The sequence below is a fragment of the Chiroxiphia lanceolata genome, chromosome 5, assembly GCF_009829145.1.
Source record: "Chiroxiphia lanceolata isolate bChiLan1 chromosome 5, bChiLan1.pri, whole genome shotgun sequence".
Lineage (NCBI taxonomy): Eukaryota > Metazoa > Chordata > Aves > Passeriformes > Pipridae > Chiroxiphia > Chiroxiphia lanceolata.
Genome location: NC_045641.1, coordinates 52,415,600 through 52,435,237, shown reverse-complemented (window position 1 = coordinate 52,435,237; position 19,638 = coordinate 52,415,600). Strand labels below are relative to the sequence as shown.

Genomic DNA, 19,638 nt, shown 5'->3' with positions numbered 1-19,638 from the left:
TCAAGAACTTCCCTTTTTCCCCCCTCTCTCCTCAGAGTATCCCAGACAAAAACCCAGAGTACTATCAGCCTCTCATGGTTCATTTCAGTCCCCTCAAAGAGAGATTCTCAAAAAAGCTGCTGGGATGGTAATGCATCTGTGCATTTCTATTTCAGAAGTAGCCAGTGAGCCCCTGTTAGGTCACAGAAGTATGCACATACAGTTTCCTCCTCTGAGGCAAGCTCATGACATGTGATCAGAGGGACAGGGAGAGGAAGGGAGGAGTCACAGGGCAACCCGCCCCCCATAATTCTGCTGCGGTCTTGGTCACTGGCTCTAAGTTGTTTCAGTTCTGTGAAGCATCTGAACAAGCAGAAGGCAAGGACAAACAAAACCCCACGTTTTCAACACATCTGAAACACATTTGTGTTGAAAACATATCTCACTCTTCAGGATGGACTTTTGTCCTTCTGGTAAGCCTTGACCATTGTGTATCTTTTTTTGGGTGAGGGCTGTGCACTCAGTTTGACAGAGTCGAGCACTCCATGAAATCCCAGCAGCTAGAGTGGATACTGTGGCTGGTGGCTGGAGGAATGAGATGCTGGAAGATCCCTGGGGCTGCAGTAGATTGCTTGTCAGCCTTCAGGATTAGGCATGGGTTTCTTTTTACTTGCTCTCCTTTCACATTGGGAGAAAATTTCCCACTGATTCAAATGGCTTGGGTACTGAGAGTGTCTACTGCTGGGATCCCTTGGGCTGGTGATCCTGGACTGAGCTGGGAACTGACTCAGGGGCATCAAGGGTTTATATGACACTTAGGATGAACACTTGTAAGCTTTGGCTTCTCTTCATGAAACTCTGGCATGGCTTGCAAGCTCCAAAATGGTTTTTCCCTGCAGATCCCAGGAGCTGGTTTGCCTCTGGGGAGCCTCTCATGCAGTTGGGTATCTCAGTGCAACACTCTTGCAAGGCTTTTGGTACTGGGGTGTCTCTTGCTTATGTCCATGTTAAAGGTGAATAACTGTATTAGGATCCTACAAACTCCAAGTGACCTGCAGGTGGGCCTGCCTGGTCCTGAAATAATTTCAGTGGGCAGATGTGGGTGGGGGGAGATAAGCCGCATCCGAGGAACTGAGAGAGATCTTAGGTTTTATTTCCTTCTTTGGCAGGTGGTGGGAAAAGTGTTTGGGATTCAGTAGGGAAAGGCACACTTCCAGATTGAACATTTCTAGCCTCTGGCTGAGGAAGCTCTGAGTGTGTGTGTATGCAAAGCCAGCAGAGAGGGAGAGCTGAATAGCAATAGACTGAACGAGGGCCAGGAAGAAGAAGGATCACCTTGCAATGACCCTTCTCAATCTGATTCTGTCCTATCAGGCTTTTGTATATAGGTTACGGAGCAGAGAGTGAAAGCAAAAAGCGGTGCCCAGTTTCAACCACCGTTGTGCTCATTTTAGCTTTGAGGTGTGTAGCCAAGGAAGGGGCACACTCAAACAACATACTTCCTTGTCAGGGAAATTTGTAGTACCTATAGGAGCTGAGCTCTTGCCAGCATCTGATTATGAATGTTGGTGAAGGTGGGTCTCTTCAGATCACCCGGCCCTCCCCACTGGAAAGCAACTGTGGTAAAAGATTCTGCATGACAAACTGGACAGGAGGAGGGATAACTCATGTTTTACTATTTATTTTGGGGGGTGCCTCCCTCCTCACAGAAGGTCTGACACAGTCATTCATTCAAGTTATGTGTTATGAGTTAATTATATCTTGAAAGTTACACATTCAGGTAAGTATACTTTGAATAAAGTATACACACTGCAATAGCACAATGAGATCCTGTTCAGGGAGAATGCAGGTTTGCTCAGTTCTGGCTAGAGGCAGAGCCCAGAGGCAGGCAATGCCTGGAGAGATGCGCTGGCTCTGACTGATGTTTTTACTCTGTCCCATCCTGGCACTCCACAGCTGGGTGAGAAAGAGGGTTTGTTTGATGCTGAGCTCCCTTGAGAGCCCAGGCTGCTACCAGACAGAGTTTTCCAGGGAGCTTTAGGGTACTGAATGCATTTGAAATTGCTAAGTTGTGGCTTGATTGTCTTGAAGGTCAGAGGTGCATGTACACCTTTTCCTGGGGTCACTCCTACCTTGAGGTGTGATAGTCCTATTAGGTACATATCTGTGCGATATGATCTATATCTGTGGGGAGGTTGCTCTCCCTGCAGTGTATGTTCTCTTCCAGATTCCTTCAGAACCATCTCATGACTGTCAGGGTGAGGCCACAGAGCCAGTATGCCCAATCCTTGAGCTGAGTGTGCAAAATATGGGAGAGCATATGGGTGCTATGGTATCCTGTGCTAGGATGTGTGGGGTAAGAGCCATAGTCAAAAGTGGTTAGAAGCTACCCTGATTGATGTCAGTTGTCATGGGGGATAAGGGGACCAGGAAGCAACATAAATTCTTCTTCACACCTTTCCCCCATAACTAAAACGTGCAAATTAAACCTGTTGGGATCTGTGTTGAATTTCTTCTGACACAAGCTGGAAGAGAACTGTGTAGTGGCTGCAGGAAGGAGACAGATAGGGTTGGAGGGAACTGAGGAGCTGCAAGGCTTCCTGTCATCTGCCTGTTGCCAGCCTGGTACCTGGTTGTGGAGGTGGTGGTCTGTATTGCAGACCATATTGAAAAAGAAAAGGAATTTCAGGTGAAAATTTTCTACCAGACAGCCTTCTTCAGGCAGAAGGTGCCCATCAGGCTGCTCTGCTTGTGTGTTGCCATGGGTGGAGGTGCCCAAACCCTTTGGTATCTACACTCAGAGCCCTACACTGCCTTGCAAATGGGCCTGATGAACCTCTACTGTCATTCTGTGGGTGTGTAGCACATGGATGGTTTGCCACAGTGCTACAGATACAGTCATTCTTCATAACCTTCCCCCACAGCTTCTGCAGTCCGTTCTTCCAGCTCTCCTGGATGGTCAACTTCCCACTTATTCTGTGCTTCAAAAGCTGTCTTCCTATTCATATAATTTTGCTTGGGTTTGAAGCAAAACAGTGCCCATTGCCTATTCTGAAAATTGAAGAGAGAAGAACCACACACAAGCAAATGACATGCACATACATTTATCATCTGTTTAGTTACTGACTGGATGGTTCTGCACAACCCTTTGCAATGGGAAATGAGACCAGCAGCCACGGTACTCTCTTCTGGCCACATAAGTACCCAGATGTTTGGGTAACTCCGACCTGCCCTCCAGATGGGGAGGCTGGAGGCATAAGTCACCACAACTGGAATTGAAGTCTGTGTACTGTTTTGAGTGACAGCACTGAAAATACAAGCCTGGACAGTTCATGAGGAATTGGCAGGTCTTTCACTTAGGTTCTGCCCTAAGAGTGGGGAAACAACCTCAAGAGCAGGTGTAAGAACAACAAGTGTAAGGTGTAAGAATGTGATGCTGATGCACTTTCCTTTCAACATTTGCTCTCTGAAAATGAATTCCAAGCAGCAACTTCATGTCCTCTCTGGAGAGGATGCCAGACATTCTTTTTTTTTGGTGTCTGAACTGTGAAACTTCAGCATTGGTTTGGCTGGCAGTATCCTCCTGAAATGTGTGGGTGTTTTCATGGTGTGTTCTTCACCAGGGTGAAACTTCCCCCTGTGCAGAGAAGCCTGACCAGGGCTATGCTTCATCTGTGTCCTCACCTAGCTCTAGAGGGAAGTGTAACTTGGTGGTACTGAGGACTTTGACAAGGCTGAAGCTGTTCCTCAATCCCCTAGTGCAGGGCTGAATTGCCTTTGCCATTGCAAGTGTCTAGAGTGAGCCAGGTGGTGCTTTACTCAGTGTCCTCCTGTTGGCTCAGCTTGTTCTCAACGTGGAGAGGGAAGGAAAGGCTCTCAGTAACTCACCTCCTGCTTGCCCAGATGCCTCTGCTGCCTTCACTGCCTTTCTGCAGATGGTTCCTCAAACAAGCCCTTTGTGTTCACTTCCCCTGACTGCAGTGTGGTCAATAACATTGATGAATGGCCTCAGAACACCCTGAGCAGAGCATCAGCCTTCTGTTACAACAGAGGAATAACGTGAATGCACTGACATCAGAATTATTTTCCAAGGCAATCAAGGACTTAAGCTATTCAGGAAACTTAGGAAACCTAATAAGGACCCTCTCTGCAGCTCAGTCTAAGTTGCCCTGAAAGTTTGATCCATCCATTTTTTCCATACTATGTTAAACTTTCCTGCTTATTTACCCTTTTATTCCTTCCCCATGACTCATGCTTTTTCTCCCCTACCCTCCCCACACACAGTCCTTCCCACACTTTTCTCATTCTGACAAACTGGACAGGTGAATCATTTGGGAGTTGGGGTTTTCAGATGTTCAGGAAGAAGGGGGACTGCATTATTTACAATCGTGGTGGGGGTCATGTGGGTGAGCTGGTGTCCTCTGGGAGCCTCATGCCTCTTTGAGATGCTTCAGGCTGCTTCAATAGACAAAGAACAACTGAAGCAAAGCAACCAGCCGCACCACAGAGTTTGCTGATGAGGTGGGGGAAGGTGAGGTTCCTCAGGTATGTCCTGCTATGGTGCTTTTGTGGAAACAAATACAGGGCAAAAGATCTTAGTGGTAATTTGTCAAGGAATCACCCCAGTGATTCCACAATTACAAGCCCCTGCAGGAGTGAGAGAGATAAAGCTGGGTAGACTGAGAGACTGGCCTCGTCTCCTGCAGATGCCAGAACAGTGGGAGACATAAATTAAGCTGAAGCCCAGGCACTGCTCAGAGGCATAGGGCTGACATTCAAAGGGAAGTTAGCAACCTGCCTAATAAGTAGCTGAGCTGTTGCATGGGGGTTTTTGGTTGTGGTTTCTTTTTGTTTGTTTATTTTTTGTTTGCCTTCTTGGTTGCTTGCTTGGTGTTATGCTTGTTTGCTTGGTTGTTTGTTTTCCTCTCACATACAGATTTGGCTGTTGCAAGGCTTCTGGATGCCACCAGTTTTCCTTCTATCTTGACTGGCTTCAGCAATCAGTCAGCTTCTTTCAGCTCTTCACAAGGGCTGCTTCCAGGACTGGGAGGGCACATGGGTCCATCCCAGTCCTAGCTTCATGCTGGCTGCTTGTCCAGTGCTTTACTCCCACAGATTCAGCAGTCTCTCCCCAGGGAATGCAATGCTTGAAACCAGCAGGAAGAGAGGCTGCAGCCTGAGAAGAGTAACAGGAACATACTTAGCTCATGAGGGAAAGATTAGGATTATGGAAGGCAGATCTCTCTGAGCTGTTGTGGCCATGACAGGAAAGAAGCATGTGGACTCCAAGATGATTGCCCTTGTCCCCTTTTCCTTCTGTCTGCCGTGGCTGCTTCCTTCCCCTTTTTTCCTCCAGTCATATTTATAACAGTTGTTTTGCATGTGAGATCCACACCAAGAGAATTTCCAATGCAACTGGTGCTACTTCCCCTTTTTCCAGGAAGACAGGAGGCCCGGGGGATTATGGCTCATGAAACAGTGAAGCAGGACATCCAGTGACTTGACATGGCTTCCTGGGAAAGCTTTGTCTTGCAGTATTTAGGTGCAGCAAGGGCCCTGTCTGCCACTTCAGGAGTGACCTTCAGTGCTCTCAGCCTTTTGTGAGTGCTTTTTTTTATTCCTGGGGCCTCGTCATCTGCTTTGCCTCCTCTCTATGGCTGCAGCCTTCTCCTTGCTGAAGAGACTACATTTCACCTGGATTATATTTAGCAGCAGTGCTGTCTCCCCAGTTGTTCTGGGTGTTTTATGAATCATGTTGTGGTTGCCTTGGCTCTACTGCTATCTGTTTAACTTCCTGTACATTAGAAGAAGGCCTACTCATATTTCTGTGTTGTCTGTGGTCCACAGAACAACAGCCTTCCAAAGACATTCCTTCTTCAGCAAGGCTTTCATCCCCCCTGATCCTGCCTTCAGATTTGAAAAACCTTGATTCTCTCTCTTAAGTCACTTCTGACCCTAGCTGTGGGGGATCAGTCCATGAAGCCAGTGGCTCTTCATGGGAGGTTTGGACGTAGGTGAAGTGTTTAGGTCACAGATTTTCAGTACATAGAGATGACTGACATAAAAACCACCAGAGAGTGTTTGGTGAGACCTCCTCATTGTGCTCACAGCAAGCAGAATTACTTGAGTGGGCGGGTGGGTTGCTGCAGGTTTAGATAAGAGGGCTACCAGCACAACATCTGACTGTAAGGAGGGGTGTATGGGTCTGTGCTGCTTGCTCTGGACTGAGAACCATTTGCAGGACAAAGGTGAGGTGCAGTGGCTGCAACAGCAGGGAGCATAGATGCTGAAACACAGAAATCAGAGTTGCTGTGACATGACCCTAGGAGAGGGTAGCTACTGGGAGGTTGAGGCAGCTTTTTCTGTGATATGTTGGCCCCAGTACTATTGTCACAGGCACCTTTATTCTTCCAGAGTCAACTGATTTGAGCGAGGCTGAAGAGACTGAAATAGAGACAATCAGGCAGCACAAACAGGGGCTTTTGGAGGACATTAAGGTAAGGACCATCCTGTTTCTCTTGCCTGCCTAGCTTTCTAAAATCTGTCTTCACCAAGGAGCATCTTTGCATAACAGTCCAGACCATGCAGAAGTGCTCTGGCACTGGAGACATTTTCTCTGTCATGATCCAACTTGAATTCTCAACTTCAGGCTGCCCTGGCCTATTTGCCACCAGTGTACATCCAACTCTCTGCTGCAGGAATCATCAGCTGCCCTAATGGGATATTTGAGAAAGGCCGGTCAAATTATGAGCAGGGATGAGCTGGGATTGCATATTTAGGATTAAGGTAAAGAGTATGACTTCATTGTCATACTGGCAGGCACCTGGGTCAGCATTGATGATTATTTTTAATTACCGATTACCTGCTAATGACATACCAGTCCTAGTTACCTGCAGCATCATTCTGTGTTTATCAAACTTTTGTTTTGTTTGTGGACCTCTAACAAGTCCTTCATGCAGGATCCCGTCTCTTCGAAGAGGTGTGTTGGCAGGACCTTCCACACAAGTTTCTGTGGTTGAACTTGCTTCTTTTCTTTTAGCAGACCCAAACACTTCTACACTGACTCCTAAAAGTGTCTGAAAGTAACAGATTCAAAATCAGTCAGACTGCATCACAGTTGTGCATGGTGCTGTACACTTTCTATACTGTTCTGCCTCCATCACCATGGAATATGATTTCCCATTTGAGAGAGATTATTACACTGAATAATTGGACTTGGACTGATTTCCCAACAATATGAAGATGTCCAGATGTCTGGGAAATAGGTACAATATTTCCTGGCATAAAGGATTAAGCCAAACTACAGACTCCCTCTTTCTGCTGCAAATCAGAATAGTGTCTTGTCTCCTCTTTCAAAACAGATGATGAATGTATGTGCATGTCATTTGCTTGTGTGTGGTTCTTCTCTCTTCAATTTTCAGAATAGGCAATGGGCACCGTAAGAGGAATACTACATTTTTTTGCCCACTGTGGACAGAGAAATGTTGCTAGACTGCACAAACTCATATTTTAAATCCTAAATCCATTAAGCAATGCATTGTCCAATGGAACAGAATGAGTTTAGGTGAAAAGACTACCTTAGAATGAGAGACATTTTCCCCAGGGGATCTTTTCAGAAAGTGTCTAACAATACCCTTAAACACAAACACTTGGGGGAATGTCTGCGGGAGGGGAGAGGGAGGAGAGGAAAGGATGGGTCTTTACTTGCCAGTAACGCTGCCAAAAACCAGCAGTGAATAAAGTAACAAAACTGATAATAATTTGAAATTTGGGAGCTAAGATCATTGCTTCGTTACATTTTTGCAATACCTAAAGCTTAGTAAGGAACACTCACAGCTATGGAGACTAATGAAGTACAATAGAATGTGGCCAGAGCAAAACTAAAGCTCTTTTAAATTACGGGATATTGCAGAAATTCAGTTTCTCTGTCTGGTTAAATGCTTCATCCACATCCTCATTCCTTGATGAGAAAGGATCTTGATCTTCCCCTGCTTATTGTGGTTTGCCTGGGGAAGAATTTGGGTGATTCCTGGAAGAAATCTGTGATGTAATTTGGCTCTGAGGAGGACCATAACTGAAGAATGGAAACAAGCAGATATAGATTTCCTTAGTAAAGCAGAACATCCAGCCAAGAAGGTCATGGTCTGTCATGGGCCTAAAGGAAAGTGAATTCCATAATTGATTTTTTTTTTAAAATTTGCAATACTCTTTTTTTACTCCTTCTTTCTTCTTTCTCCCCCTAAAGACAGGTATCTGCTCAATGATATTTGAATGATAGGTATGTTAAAAACCTCTGTGTTTCATAGTATTGCCACTTCAGGTTCATATTGACCTCACAGTTACTGATTCCACTTCCCCTTTCCTGGATGCGTAGCAGGGCTATGCAAAGTAAAAGCTCAAAGGAAAAGGGCACAATGGAAGGATTCTTGCATCTGACATTGTTTGAGGAACTGAAATCAACACTGGGGCGGGTTATCTGACACTTGCCACGCTGGCTAATCTTGATTTTTCCAGCCTTGATTGACAACAGACATGAGACATGCCCCTCTCTCCAGTTTTTTTCATCTGGAATCCAGCAGGGTCACCCCAGAGCAGTCCCCATTTCATAGACATCCTTGGCTGGTCATGACCATCTGACCTGTCCTTTTCCTATGTTTGAGGGAAGTAGTAAAACGTGCTCTGTATGTATGTCTGCTGTTTTTCCCTCCATTGCCTTCATCCTCCTGATGTTTCTTTTGCAGAAGCTGAAGGAGGAGATTGCTGAAGTGTTTGCAGAGATCGAGCGTTTCCAAAATGCAGAGAGGCAAGAGGCAGACAATAATCCTAGAGAACAGACCAGGCAAGTGTAATAAGATAAGTATGCCTTTTTTTTACAAAGTCTCTCTTTTGAGGTTGAAAAAACAAAAGTGCTAATGGGATTTGGATCACAACAAGGACAGGGAAATTAGGCCAGGAATACCCTTCTCTCCTCTAAGATTTCTCTTTATTTCTGGATAGTCAGACACCTGTCCTTAAGATATCTAAGTTACCTAACTTATTACTAAGTTACTTGTGAGTGAAATGACACGTTCCTTTATTCTAAGTTTGATTTTCCTTCTTTTTTATGTGTTTGCAGCAAACTGTCACAGAGGGATAAAATTCTGTCCCTGGGCCGGAAGAAATTCAACATGGATCCTGCAAAGGTAGGATTTGTTCATACCACCTATGAAGATAAAGAAAGCTTGAAGGAAGATATTCTGTTGGCTGTTGGTCCACTTGCAGCCACCTATGTCAAAGGAACTATGGCGTGGGACTGTGTTTCCTAACTCACTAAGGCTCCAGTTAGTAGCACTCTCCATTCTATTCCTGAATAAGATCTTTTATATGATCAAGCTGTGTTGTCTCCCCCCATCACATGCTTATAGGTCATCCCATACTATTCAACCCAAACCTAAGAGAAGTAAGAGGAGGATGGTTTAACACTGCCAATATGTCACAGGAGCCAAATTTCCTTTAGCACAGCTCTTCTTGACTGCGAGGCTGAGTTTGCTATAATGTGATAGAGGAGGATGAACTAAGAAGAAGGGGAGAAATTTTGAGAACATGTCAGGTTCCTTGGCTCTTTCATAACAGAAGAGGACAAGATACCTTTGACATTTTGGAAGCAGTTTTGGTTTTGGTAGTATTGGTTGAATTGTGGAGTAAATATAGCTTTTCTACTTTCTGGGACTCTGACCAATGGTGTCAATGGCCTTCAGCCCTCTGCAGAAAGCTCTAAAAACATTAAGTAGACAAGATGCGAGAAAGACAGTTCTCTCTTCCTTCCTCCTCACTGGTGGGCCACTTTTTTGAGCTCTGTAAGGAAAACCACAAGCTGCGATCGAATGATAGCTCATCACCAGCTAACTACCACAGCTAACATCTTGAGTGGCTGCTGCTCAGCATGACAACTTCTCATGCCTCCTTCTGTGCCCTGCTGAGACTGTCAAGATGCCTTCCCCAGCATCCACACCACAGCTGGAGTGCTTGCCAGTCCCCTAGACATCCCTCTGCCAGTAGGAGCTGTCTCAGATCAGTAATATCAGTACTTATAGCCTGAATGAGAGAAGGTTTTATTTTGCCTTTCAGTCTGACCTTGGTTTGAAACCCCAGAGGCAACTCTCTATGGCACTGTGCCATTCTGTGCAGAAATACCCGAACTAGTTCTAACCCCAAACCAGTTTAGCTTTATTAGTTTAATGCTGATCAACCTGGTCAAAATGTTGTATATGCTGTGCTTGTATTATGCAGATCTCTGATTATTGCCTCCTTTTTGCTACATGCAATAAACAGGGAGGTGCTGCAATGGAAGGAAATTTCTTTACCCCTCCTTTCAAAGGTTACACTCCATCCATGCAGTGCTGATACTTTAAATGAGTTCCTATCTTCAAGATACCATGGAAGTTCCTGAGGATAGAGGAGATAAGCGTTAGGAATCTGGCCAAACAAAACCTTTGGGGAGAAACATTTTCTTCTGGAAAATGGGGCCCCATCATCACTGCAATGCTTTGCAAAATTAAATTGGTCTTACCAAAATTCCATCTGGGGAAAGAGAAAGGAAAATAGCATGGAAAAAAAAATCTCAGAAACATTTCAATTTCTTCTTTTGAAACTGCTTTTTCTTTGGGGCATTTTAGAGATAGTTTCTTATATATTACAGGGGAAAGTGAAATGATTCCATTGAAGTAGAACATTTTGATGGATCTAAAATAATTTTCATTCTTTTATTGTATTTTGTGAGGAGAATTGCTATGTGGTCTGGAGAACTGCAGTGTTGTTAGATATTGTCAAGAATCCTTTGAACAAAATCTCAGCTTTCTTTGGCTTTGAAAATCATGAAATTCTCTCTTAAACAGGATATTGACTCTTTGCACAACCCAACTCAGACCCTCTGTATTCCTTAAAAAGCATATTCCATCCTTACTGGCTAGGAGGGATGGAACTGAAAAGATTGCAGTCTTCTCTGTTCTGTTGGATGGAACAAAAATTAAGAAAAAATTATTTTGAGTTGTCTCAAGCCTTTATTTTTGCCTGAGTACATTTTTTTTCATTACGTCTTCTTTTAAACAAAGAATGTTTCCTTTAAGTTAATTTAGGAAAAAAAAAAGACATTTAGGAACAGAACACTAAGATATTTTGATTGAAAATATTAAAATGAATTATTTTCACTTTGCCTTTTTGACTTTTAAACTACATTGCCCTTTTTTGTTTGTTTGAGTTTCCATCAGAGTAAAACATTTAGCCAGATCTAGGGATGAAATGAAAATGGGACTGACCACCCATAGTGGATGAAGAGGGATGGAATAAAGATGAGAACATGGCTGTGATCTCCCATAAAGGGACTGGGGAGTAACAGAAGAGGAAAGTTCATCAAAGCTAAGGAAGGCTGGTATCAATGTGTTGGAGTCCTACTTTCTCATCACACCACAAAGCTGTCTTACTTCACTGTCTTGCTTCTCCTTCCCAGGGGATCCAGTACCTGATTGAGCACCAGGTATTATCCTCAGACCCGCAGGAGATCGCCAAATTCCTCCACAAGGGTGAAGGTCTGAACAAGACAGCCATTGGGGATTACCTGGGTGGGAGGTGAGCAGCCCAGGCAGGATGAAGAGACCCTTTGGAGGCCCTGTCCTGCCTGGCCCCTCTCAACTACCATTTTGGATGACCTGTGGCAGACCTCAGCCACATGCCAAGACTGAACATACCTCCGACCACAGTGGGCTGAGTGGGCAGTACACCCCTGGGAGGGTCTTTGGAGGGTGACTAAGGCTGGCTATATGGGCTACTTTTCCTGCTGCTTGTAGTGGGGTCAGTCTTCCGAGACAAGAGCACATATATCAGCCGCTTCTTGGTCAAAGGGGAAGTGGAGGCTGGGATGGAGCCAGGGGCTTGTTGTCACACCAAGGGGCATCCAAATTGGGCAGGATCAGAGCTCTCTTCTGACCTTTTCCCTCCATCCTCTCCCAGGGACCCCACAAACATTCAGATCCTCCAAGCCTTTGTGGCATGTCACCAGTTTGCCCACTTAAACCTGGTGCAGGCACTGAGGTAAGTGATGGTGACAGATGTAGGGGATGGTGCTAGAGCCTACTCAGCCACTGGGTCTTACTGTCCAGGAAGGTCAGGAAGCCTTACTGGTCTGAAATGGGAACTTCCCAAGGCCTCGCTGCATGTGGTGGCTCCAAGGCTGTTGCTCTGTGAGTTGTCAACAGCTTCTCCAGGGGGAACACTTTTGTGGCCCCTTGACTGAACTGACCATGTGCAGAAAAGTGGATCCTTGTGGCTTCAATGTCTGGGGGGATGGGAAAAGTTATTTTTTGCAGCAGGAATCATGTCTGTCCACGGTGCCCGTTATGTCAATGACAAAGTGACTCAGTCTTAGGGCATCTTGTTTTCTTATAGGCCACCTCCTGGCAGGACTCTTTCTCTTGAGGTCTCTGCTGCCTTGCAGGACACTCATTAAGAAGCAGAGCCATGATTTCCAGGATGCTTAGTTCTGCTTCCTGCTTTTAGGGTGTTTGAGACTGATGAACCCAGGCAATTTGTAGAGAGAGGAGCAGAGCTCCTGCTTCATGCACTGTGTTGTCTCCCCGGTGTGATGGGATGACTTCTTTTATTTTCATGGTGTCACATGGGTTGAGGGAAGGATAAATGTTTCTTGCACCCAATCTGACTAACTATCTGGCATGCTGCTCCTGATAGACAGTTCCTGTGGAGCTTCCGGCTGCCCGGGGAAGCACAGAAGATTGACCGGATGATGGAGGCCTTTGCCAACTGGTACTGCAAGTGTAACCCAGGAGTATTCCAGTCCACAGGTAGTTATGGGGAGAAGGCCTGTAAAGCTGAACTACACTTTGCTAGAGAGAGTAGCCTGCCTTTTCCATTCACAAAGCACAGAGGGCACCACTTGGAAGTGTTTCCCCTTAAGCTGAAGGAGGCAGCCCAGTTCCTGTGAAGCTGAACATTTTTGGTCCCCCTTTTCCTGCTGTGCTACAGTCCATTCCAATGGGCAGTAGACTGGAGAAGTGATCCCAGCCTCACATGAGATATACTGGTGTCATGGTTTGAGATAGCCCAAATTCCAATTCCCTAGCTCCATCCCCCCTCCCACATCTCAACCCAATGTGAGATGGGTTTTTTTTCCAGACAAAACACAACCAGACTCAGAATGGGGAAAGGGAATATATTACAATGACTATACAAATAAATACTACAATACATTATACACACGACTACAACTATCTCTACCATGACATAAGTATTTACAATGGATCAGATCTCTTCTCCCCTCCAAATAAAAGTCCAGGAGGGAAAGAAGGACAGATCCCTTCCAGTCTCTTAGGGCAGCAGCTTCTTCAGAGTAGCAGTCACTAAGCAGCAGCATCTTCTAAGCCAGCAGGCTCTCTCTGTCTCTTCTGTTTCTTGCAGCAGCTGATAGCTGGATCTCTGCCAGCACACACGAGGGGGGGTATCCCCCTCGGCCACTCGTCTCTCCAAACGAGTGGTCTTCCGTGGGCTTCGTTACCCCAGACAAGGTCGTATCACCACGTCATATCACGAAGCACAGGGGGTCTTCGTGACGGTCTGGTATCTTCAGGAGATTCAAGCTCCTTGCAGGGCCTCTGTGCCCTGTCTCAGGCTGCGAGCTTCTTTGTAGCTTGCAGCAAGGGAGGGCCCTCAAGGCCAACCTCCCACACTCCGTCCTGGCTGAGCTCTCAGGACGTCCGAGCTTCTCAGCATGTTGCACTTCAAGGCTCTTTCAAGTAAGAGTCTATCAACTTCCTCCTTCCAGGAGGTCTCAAAGGAGTTTTGGGGGGTCTGGTATCAGTTCTTACCCCCAAGAACTCTGTAGAACTCAGCTGCTGACTCTCTTTCCCTCAGGTCTCCTTCCAGGAGTCCCTTCTCTGGTGCTGCATGTCTTTGTTGCTTCTTCGGTTCAGTTCTTATCTGTCTTGGCTCTCTGCCACCATTTCTCCGGTCAGTGCTGGCTGCTGCTTTCTCCGGCCACTGCCACGACCACTGCCCATGATGGAGAAAACATCTCCCAGCATAACTATAGGCACCTAGCCCAGCATTATGCTGTTCCAGGTCCCCACAGGCTCCAGCTGGGGCTGGGGGGCCAAAGCCCCCCCCCTGTGGGGCTCAGAGCCCCTTCCTCGTGGCTCACAACATGGCCTCCTTCTTCTAACCTCCAACTACAACTCTTCTCTTCCGGTCTGGTTGTGATATGTTTACATTTTTGCAGGAGCGCTCATTGGACAGAATTTCAAAACTTCCAGGGGTTTCCACCCCTTGGGGTCTACCACTTTTCTTATCCTCTGGGGGAAAACAAAGTCCAAACCACTACAACTGGATATATAGGATAGCACTGACAGATGTAGGTCTGTAGAAACTTTCCTGTTGGCAGAGCCATTATTGGACCAGATCTGCCCAATTTGCCCCATTATCCTGAGGGAATGGAATCACTCCAATCCAACTCCATCCCTCTTTCTCCTAGCAGAGGGGACATCTCCCTTCTCCTCATACAGCTGAGAGAATGACACTGTTCTTCAGTGACTAGAAACCAAGCCACCTGCTAGGATGAGGACTGTTCTGCTCTCTAAAACAAGTAGCACCCATCCTGGTTTTCTTTCTCATTGATAGATACCTGTTACATACTCTCCTTCTCTATCATCATGCTTAACACCAGCCTGCACAACCCCAATGTGAAAGACAAACCCCACTTCGAAAGGTTTGTATCCATCAACAGAGGCATTGACAATGGAGGGGACCTGCCAGAAGAGCTCTTAAAGGTAAGAAGACTTCCAATTTTATCATGAAAAATCACCTCTTCTCTCTGCTCAGAGCCCACTGAGAAGCAAAGGTCTGCAGGTCTCAGTGTGATACAGGCTTGCTGATCTTCTGCCGTACAAGGAGAAGGTCCTCATGGGGAAAGAAGGCAGTATGTATAAAAGCGAATCTGGAAAATGTGGGAACTGCTTTGGAGAGAAGCTTCACACGTTCTTGTTGGTGAGGACGTGGAGCAAGAGAGACAGGCCTGGAGACATTCAGGGAATAGCTGTATCAGTTTAAGAAAGTTTGTGCTTTTAAGTCTGTACGTGTGAGAGAGGAACAGATACTGCTGTGTGTCGTGTAGGTGTGAGGGTGAATGGGGTACCCACCTCTCTGGGAGGTAGCTGGGCACCTCACTCATCCAGCTTTGAAATTCCTAGCCCCCAAGGGGACTATCTATTTCTTGTGTGTCTCTGTGTATGAGAATCAATGTCACTGTGGCCAAGATTATGAATCCCTTTCCGTTTTTCATACCTAAATGTCTCAGTTGACTCCAATGTTTGCATCAGTCAGGACACCAGTGCCTGACTTCTCTTACACCAGGATATATCTTTAAATTAGTAGAACCAACAAACCCCAATGAGTGTCAGGGTCTCTTCCAGCATCTGGAAAGCTCTCATCAGATCCATGGTGTTTCTTATCCCAGGGGATGAAGATGCAGAGACAGGGGATGCATCCATTAGCAAAGCTGGAGCTTCCATTTCCTCAGAGGCTCAGCAGCTATGGAACCTGCCCTATGAGGCAAGGTGGAAGTGGGCAGCCTGCCTACGTGTGTCTGGCTTCACCAACCAGCCTGGGCACAATAACTTCTGTCTTGTGTCAAAGAGGCTGCCTACATCCCAAACGTGGGTTTGCTGAGCAGCATCCCTTCAGGGTAAAGGCTTTAGATTTTACTCCAGGTGTCATTTCTTTCAGACAAGTTGAGGGAAGATGCAGAAGCCTGTAGTTTCTTTTTTTTTCTTGGCTTGGGATTTGTGTTAAAAATGACTGCAAATCTAGTGATGTTAGCAACATGTCAGTATAACTTGAAAGCTAGTAACCTGCCTCCCTGTCACTCTGCTGTTACGAATGTCGCCCTTTGTGTCCCTCAGTGCCAAAGCCTCAGTTCTATGAAATGTGCTTTCTTGTGGCCATGTAGCTGTATGTGCTGGTCTCTACAGCTTATCGACAGCGTTTGGCCCCACCAACCCAGTGTCTAAATGGGGCTGCAGTTTCTGCCGTGTTTAGTCCACCTCCTAGTGCCTTAACACTACCCAAAGCAGCACCTGTGTTATGCTGGGTTTGGTCACAGCAGCCTGTCTTGCTATGAGTGCACCATTTTGTGTCTGTGACTTTCTAAATTGAGGCTCTTTATGACACGAGGTGCAGAAAAGAGCTAGTGGTCTCTCTTGAAACCCTATGATGTGTAGACTGAGGGCTGTTGTACCCCCAGTGCTCACTGCCTGCTCCCCTGCACTTTGCCTGCCCTTGTAGAAATAGAGTGATGGACCAGATGGACCTAGGATAGTTGTGTACAAGCTTTGTCAGAAATAAATCTTTCACTGTCTTTCTCTCTCTCTCTCCACTAATGCTTTGGGGCAGAATCTGTTTGAGAGCATAAAGAATGAACCGTTCTCCATACCAGAGGATGATGGCAACGACCTCACCCATACTTTCTTCAACCCTAACCGTGAGGGCTGGCTGCTGAAATTAGGTAAGGGGGGAGGACTCCCCTAGCTCCACTGACTTCCCCGCTTGCCTGCCTCCCACCACAGATCTCCCCCTGCAACCCACCGTCATCTCTGCTGTCCTTCCATCCTGTCTGCTGTGGTGGGCTGAGGCTGACACCTGCTGTTGAAACCAGCTGCTGCTCCCTCCTCCCAGCTATTGCAGGCTCTGTCTTCTCAAAAAGGGACTTGAGAAGATATTCCTCCCCTGTTCCCCATTCACAGCACCATCAGAGCAAAATTGGCTCCCTGTGTGTGCATGTCCACCACACTGCATCACATCAGTGGTTAGCACCATGGTGTCTCCTTGGAGCTCACCTACAGGGAGATCTGGGAGTGTATGTCTGTGTGTGCAGGTCTGGAGCTTGGAGGTGGCAGGGGGAACGACAGAAAAATGTGTGACTAATGGCTTTTGAATCTCCTTGCCTTTAGGAGGACGTGTGAAAACCTGGAAACGCCGCTGGTTCATTCTGACAGATAACTGCCTGTACTACTTTGAATATACCACGGTAAAGGCTTAACTCATAGTTGGGAAAGTGTCCTGGGTGGTTATGAGCCTCTGAGGGGCCAGGGAGGAGCAGAGGATAGGGGGCAAGTCTTCCCTTCTACCCTGTGCTCCCAGACTGAACTCGGTGCTGTTTGCTCACCTGTGGTCTTGTCTCCCCAGGCATACACTGCCCCTGTCACCTCCACAAAGACACATGTCTGGGAAATCAGAGAGGCTCTCAATAGTGGCATAGATTTGGGGAGCATCTTGGGTATTAATTCATGTTTCCTTGCCTTCAGGACAAAGAGCCTCTGGGCATTATCCCCTTGGAGAACCTATCAGTCCGGAAGGTGGATGATCCCAAAAAGCCAGTAAGTCTCCACTGGTTGGTATTCTGCCAACACAGGCTGTCAGATGGTCAGAGGGAAGAGAAGATGCACATAACCATGCTTCTCAGAGGGAAGGTGCCATTCCAAACTGCCTTGTGCCCCCATCTAAACATGACTGTATTTTTAATTTATATTTCTGGTGTGAAGAGACAGCTGTCCTTTGGCTGGCTGTATTGTATGTTTTCACATGTGTATATGCGTGTAGGTGGGCAGAGATGAGTGTACACATCTGACTTCCTAGTTATTTTGCACCAGGAGATGTGGGTTCAATTCTTGGGGTAGGGAAGGAAAGGGTCTGTTACATTTCAGAGACAGAATGCTCTCCTCCCTTTTGGAAGCTCTTTGAGCCTGTCACTCATGGTTGGAGGCAGCATAGCCTCCTTGGTCCACCGTGTCTTCCCCTACTGCTCCATTTTATTTCCTTCCTGACAGAACTGCTTTGAACTCTACAATCCCAACTGCAAAGGGCAGAAGATCAAAGCCTGCAAAACAGATGGGGATGGGAAGGTGGTTGAAGGCAAGCATCAGTCCTACAAGATCTCAGCAGCCACACCAGCAGAACGTGATGAGTGGATTGAGGCAATACGGTGAGGAGACCAGAACTAGAGGCCTGAGCTTGCCTTTGCCCCAGGGACAGATGGTCACAGAGATTATTTGGCTATCAAAGCTTCAAAAGAGGGGTGAACAAAAATGTTTGTAGTCTAGCACTGTGGTACCTTTTGATATAGAGTCTCCCTTCTGGAGAATCTCTAGCCACAGCTAAATTCTCTGCTGTGAGTCTGGAGATCTCCAGTCCTACACTTTGATAAGTGGTGTCTCTGTGCAAGTTCATTTGGGTTATCTATGCTGCTCTCCATCATTAAATCTCTTACTTTTGCTCCCATTTCCTCTTATTTCCAGAACCAGCATCACACAGGATCCTTTCTATGATCTGATCTCTGCCCGTAAGAAAAAGATTGCCAGCAAAAACTGAACCCTGACCTGGTCACTAGCCTCAGGAAAGCATAGGTTGGTGGACAGCTTCCCTCTCTTACTGGGCTATTCCAGTGAAGAAATTTGGGAGCGTTGGTTTCCTCTGCCTCCCACTTGGCAAGAAGATAAACGACAGGACAGCTTGCCAGGTTTGCTTCTTCCCTTTCCAAACTGAAGGCAGTGGTGCAGGGTGCAATCCACTGAGGACTGTCAGAACTGTGGGCACGGAGTTAACGCATGTCCGAACGCAAAGGCTCAACAGCAACTGACCTTTGGGTTCTCCCATACATCCCCAGACATGTAGGACAGGATCTGAGAGGAGACAAGAATGTCTGCAGAATGTCTCTGGCCCCTTCCACAATGAAATCAGGCCAGACTATTTTTCTGTGAGGATCCATGTAGATGTTCTTGGAGCAGCTGAGCATAGTCCAGTCGGTTGGAGAGCAGAAAGGCCCCAGTGGTTTCTCTTCCACAAACAGACGTGTAGTGTTTGTGGAGTGGAGGCCACTACTGTTTAGGACCTCACTGTGAAACCAGAGGCCAAGGTACGATAAAAAGCCCTCAGTTCAGAAGAAATCCCTCTCTCCCTCTTCCCATAGCTGTGAGGGCTGTAACCCTGGGAAGTCCCTGCTCTGTAACTGACTCATAGGTTTTAAAAAGTTAGAGGTGTTGGATCCCTATCCAACATAAGGGATAACTGAGCATAGAGAAGCGGTGGGAACAAGGAAGCAGCTCTGGGTCTTTTGTTTCTCTGTTTTGAGCCTTGGGGACGACCACAGGTTTCCCTAGGGAAGAAACCCAAACACTAGCTCTCCTGATTGATGGCTGCCCAACAAAGGTTGATTCCTTGTACCAGCCCAGAGGCCTGGTATCTGAAAGGCTTTCAGCCAGATGGCATGAAAAACTGAAGGTGCATACACCTCCCCCACACTAGCACACTCACACAGGGGCATTCCCATCTTCACACATCGGTGTCGTCTGATGTCTCGGGGGTTTTGTCTCTTGTGTAAAAAAAGAAATAAAAGTGCTTGAAACAAGCCCAAAACTCAGGGTACACGTTCGTGATAAAGGCAAGAGAACGCAAGATAAGAGTGTCATGTTCCTGTGCCCAGCAAAGCAGCCTGAGCACCACCGCAGTCTCTTGGCTTTTTCCTTCCTGCAGGGGGCTGTATCTACCAGGAAATCTGCAGCAGGGCCAGCACAGCCCGATTATTCATTCCGGTTATTTTTGCCCAAGCCACAGGAATGTTGAATT

At 46.6% G+C, this 19,638-nt stretch overlaps 1 protein-coding gene across 1 annotated transcript; it reads left to right on the top strand.

The window, feature by feature from the left end:
• Positions 1–337: 337 nt before the first annotated feature.
• On the top strand, positions 338–19,416 carry CYTH4 (cytohesin 4). The gene is made up of 13 exons (XM_032688054.1): positions 338–452; positions 6,394–6,476; positions 8,721–8,818; positions 9,095–9,161; positions 11,465–11,583; positions 11,965–12,045; positions 12,700–12,812; positions 14,641–14,789; positions 16,411–16,522; positions 16,968–17,044; positions 17,322–17,393; positions 17,844–17,998; positions 18,312–19,416. Exons 1-13 carry the CDS (start codon positions 434–436, stop codon positions 18,382–18,384), a joined length of 1,218 nt encoding a protein of 405 aa, XP_032543945.1. The 5' UTR covers positions 338–433; the 3' UTR covers positions 18,385–19,416.
• Positions 19,417–19,638: the final 222 nt, after the last annotated feature.

Coding starts and splice junctions, on each gene's coding strand:
- CYTH4 (XM_032688054.1), top strand. Junction 14,790..16,410: donor TGCCAGAAGAGCTCTTAAAG/GTAAGAAGACTT, acceptor GCTTTGGGGCAG/AATCTGTTTGAGAGCATAAA. Junction 17,394..17,843: donor TGGATGATCCCAAAAAGCCA/GTAAGTCTCCAC, acceptor CCTTCCTGACAG/AACTGCTTTGAACTCTACAA.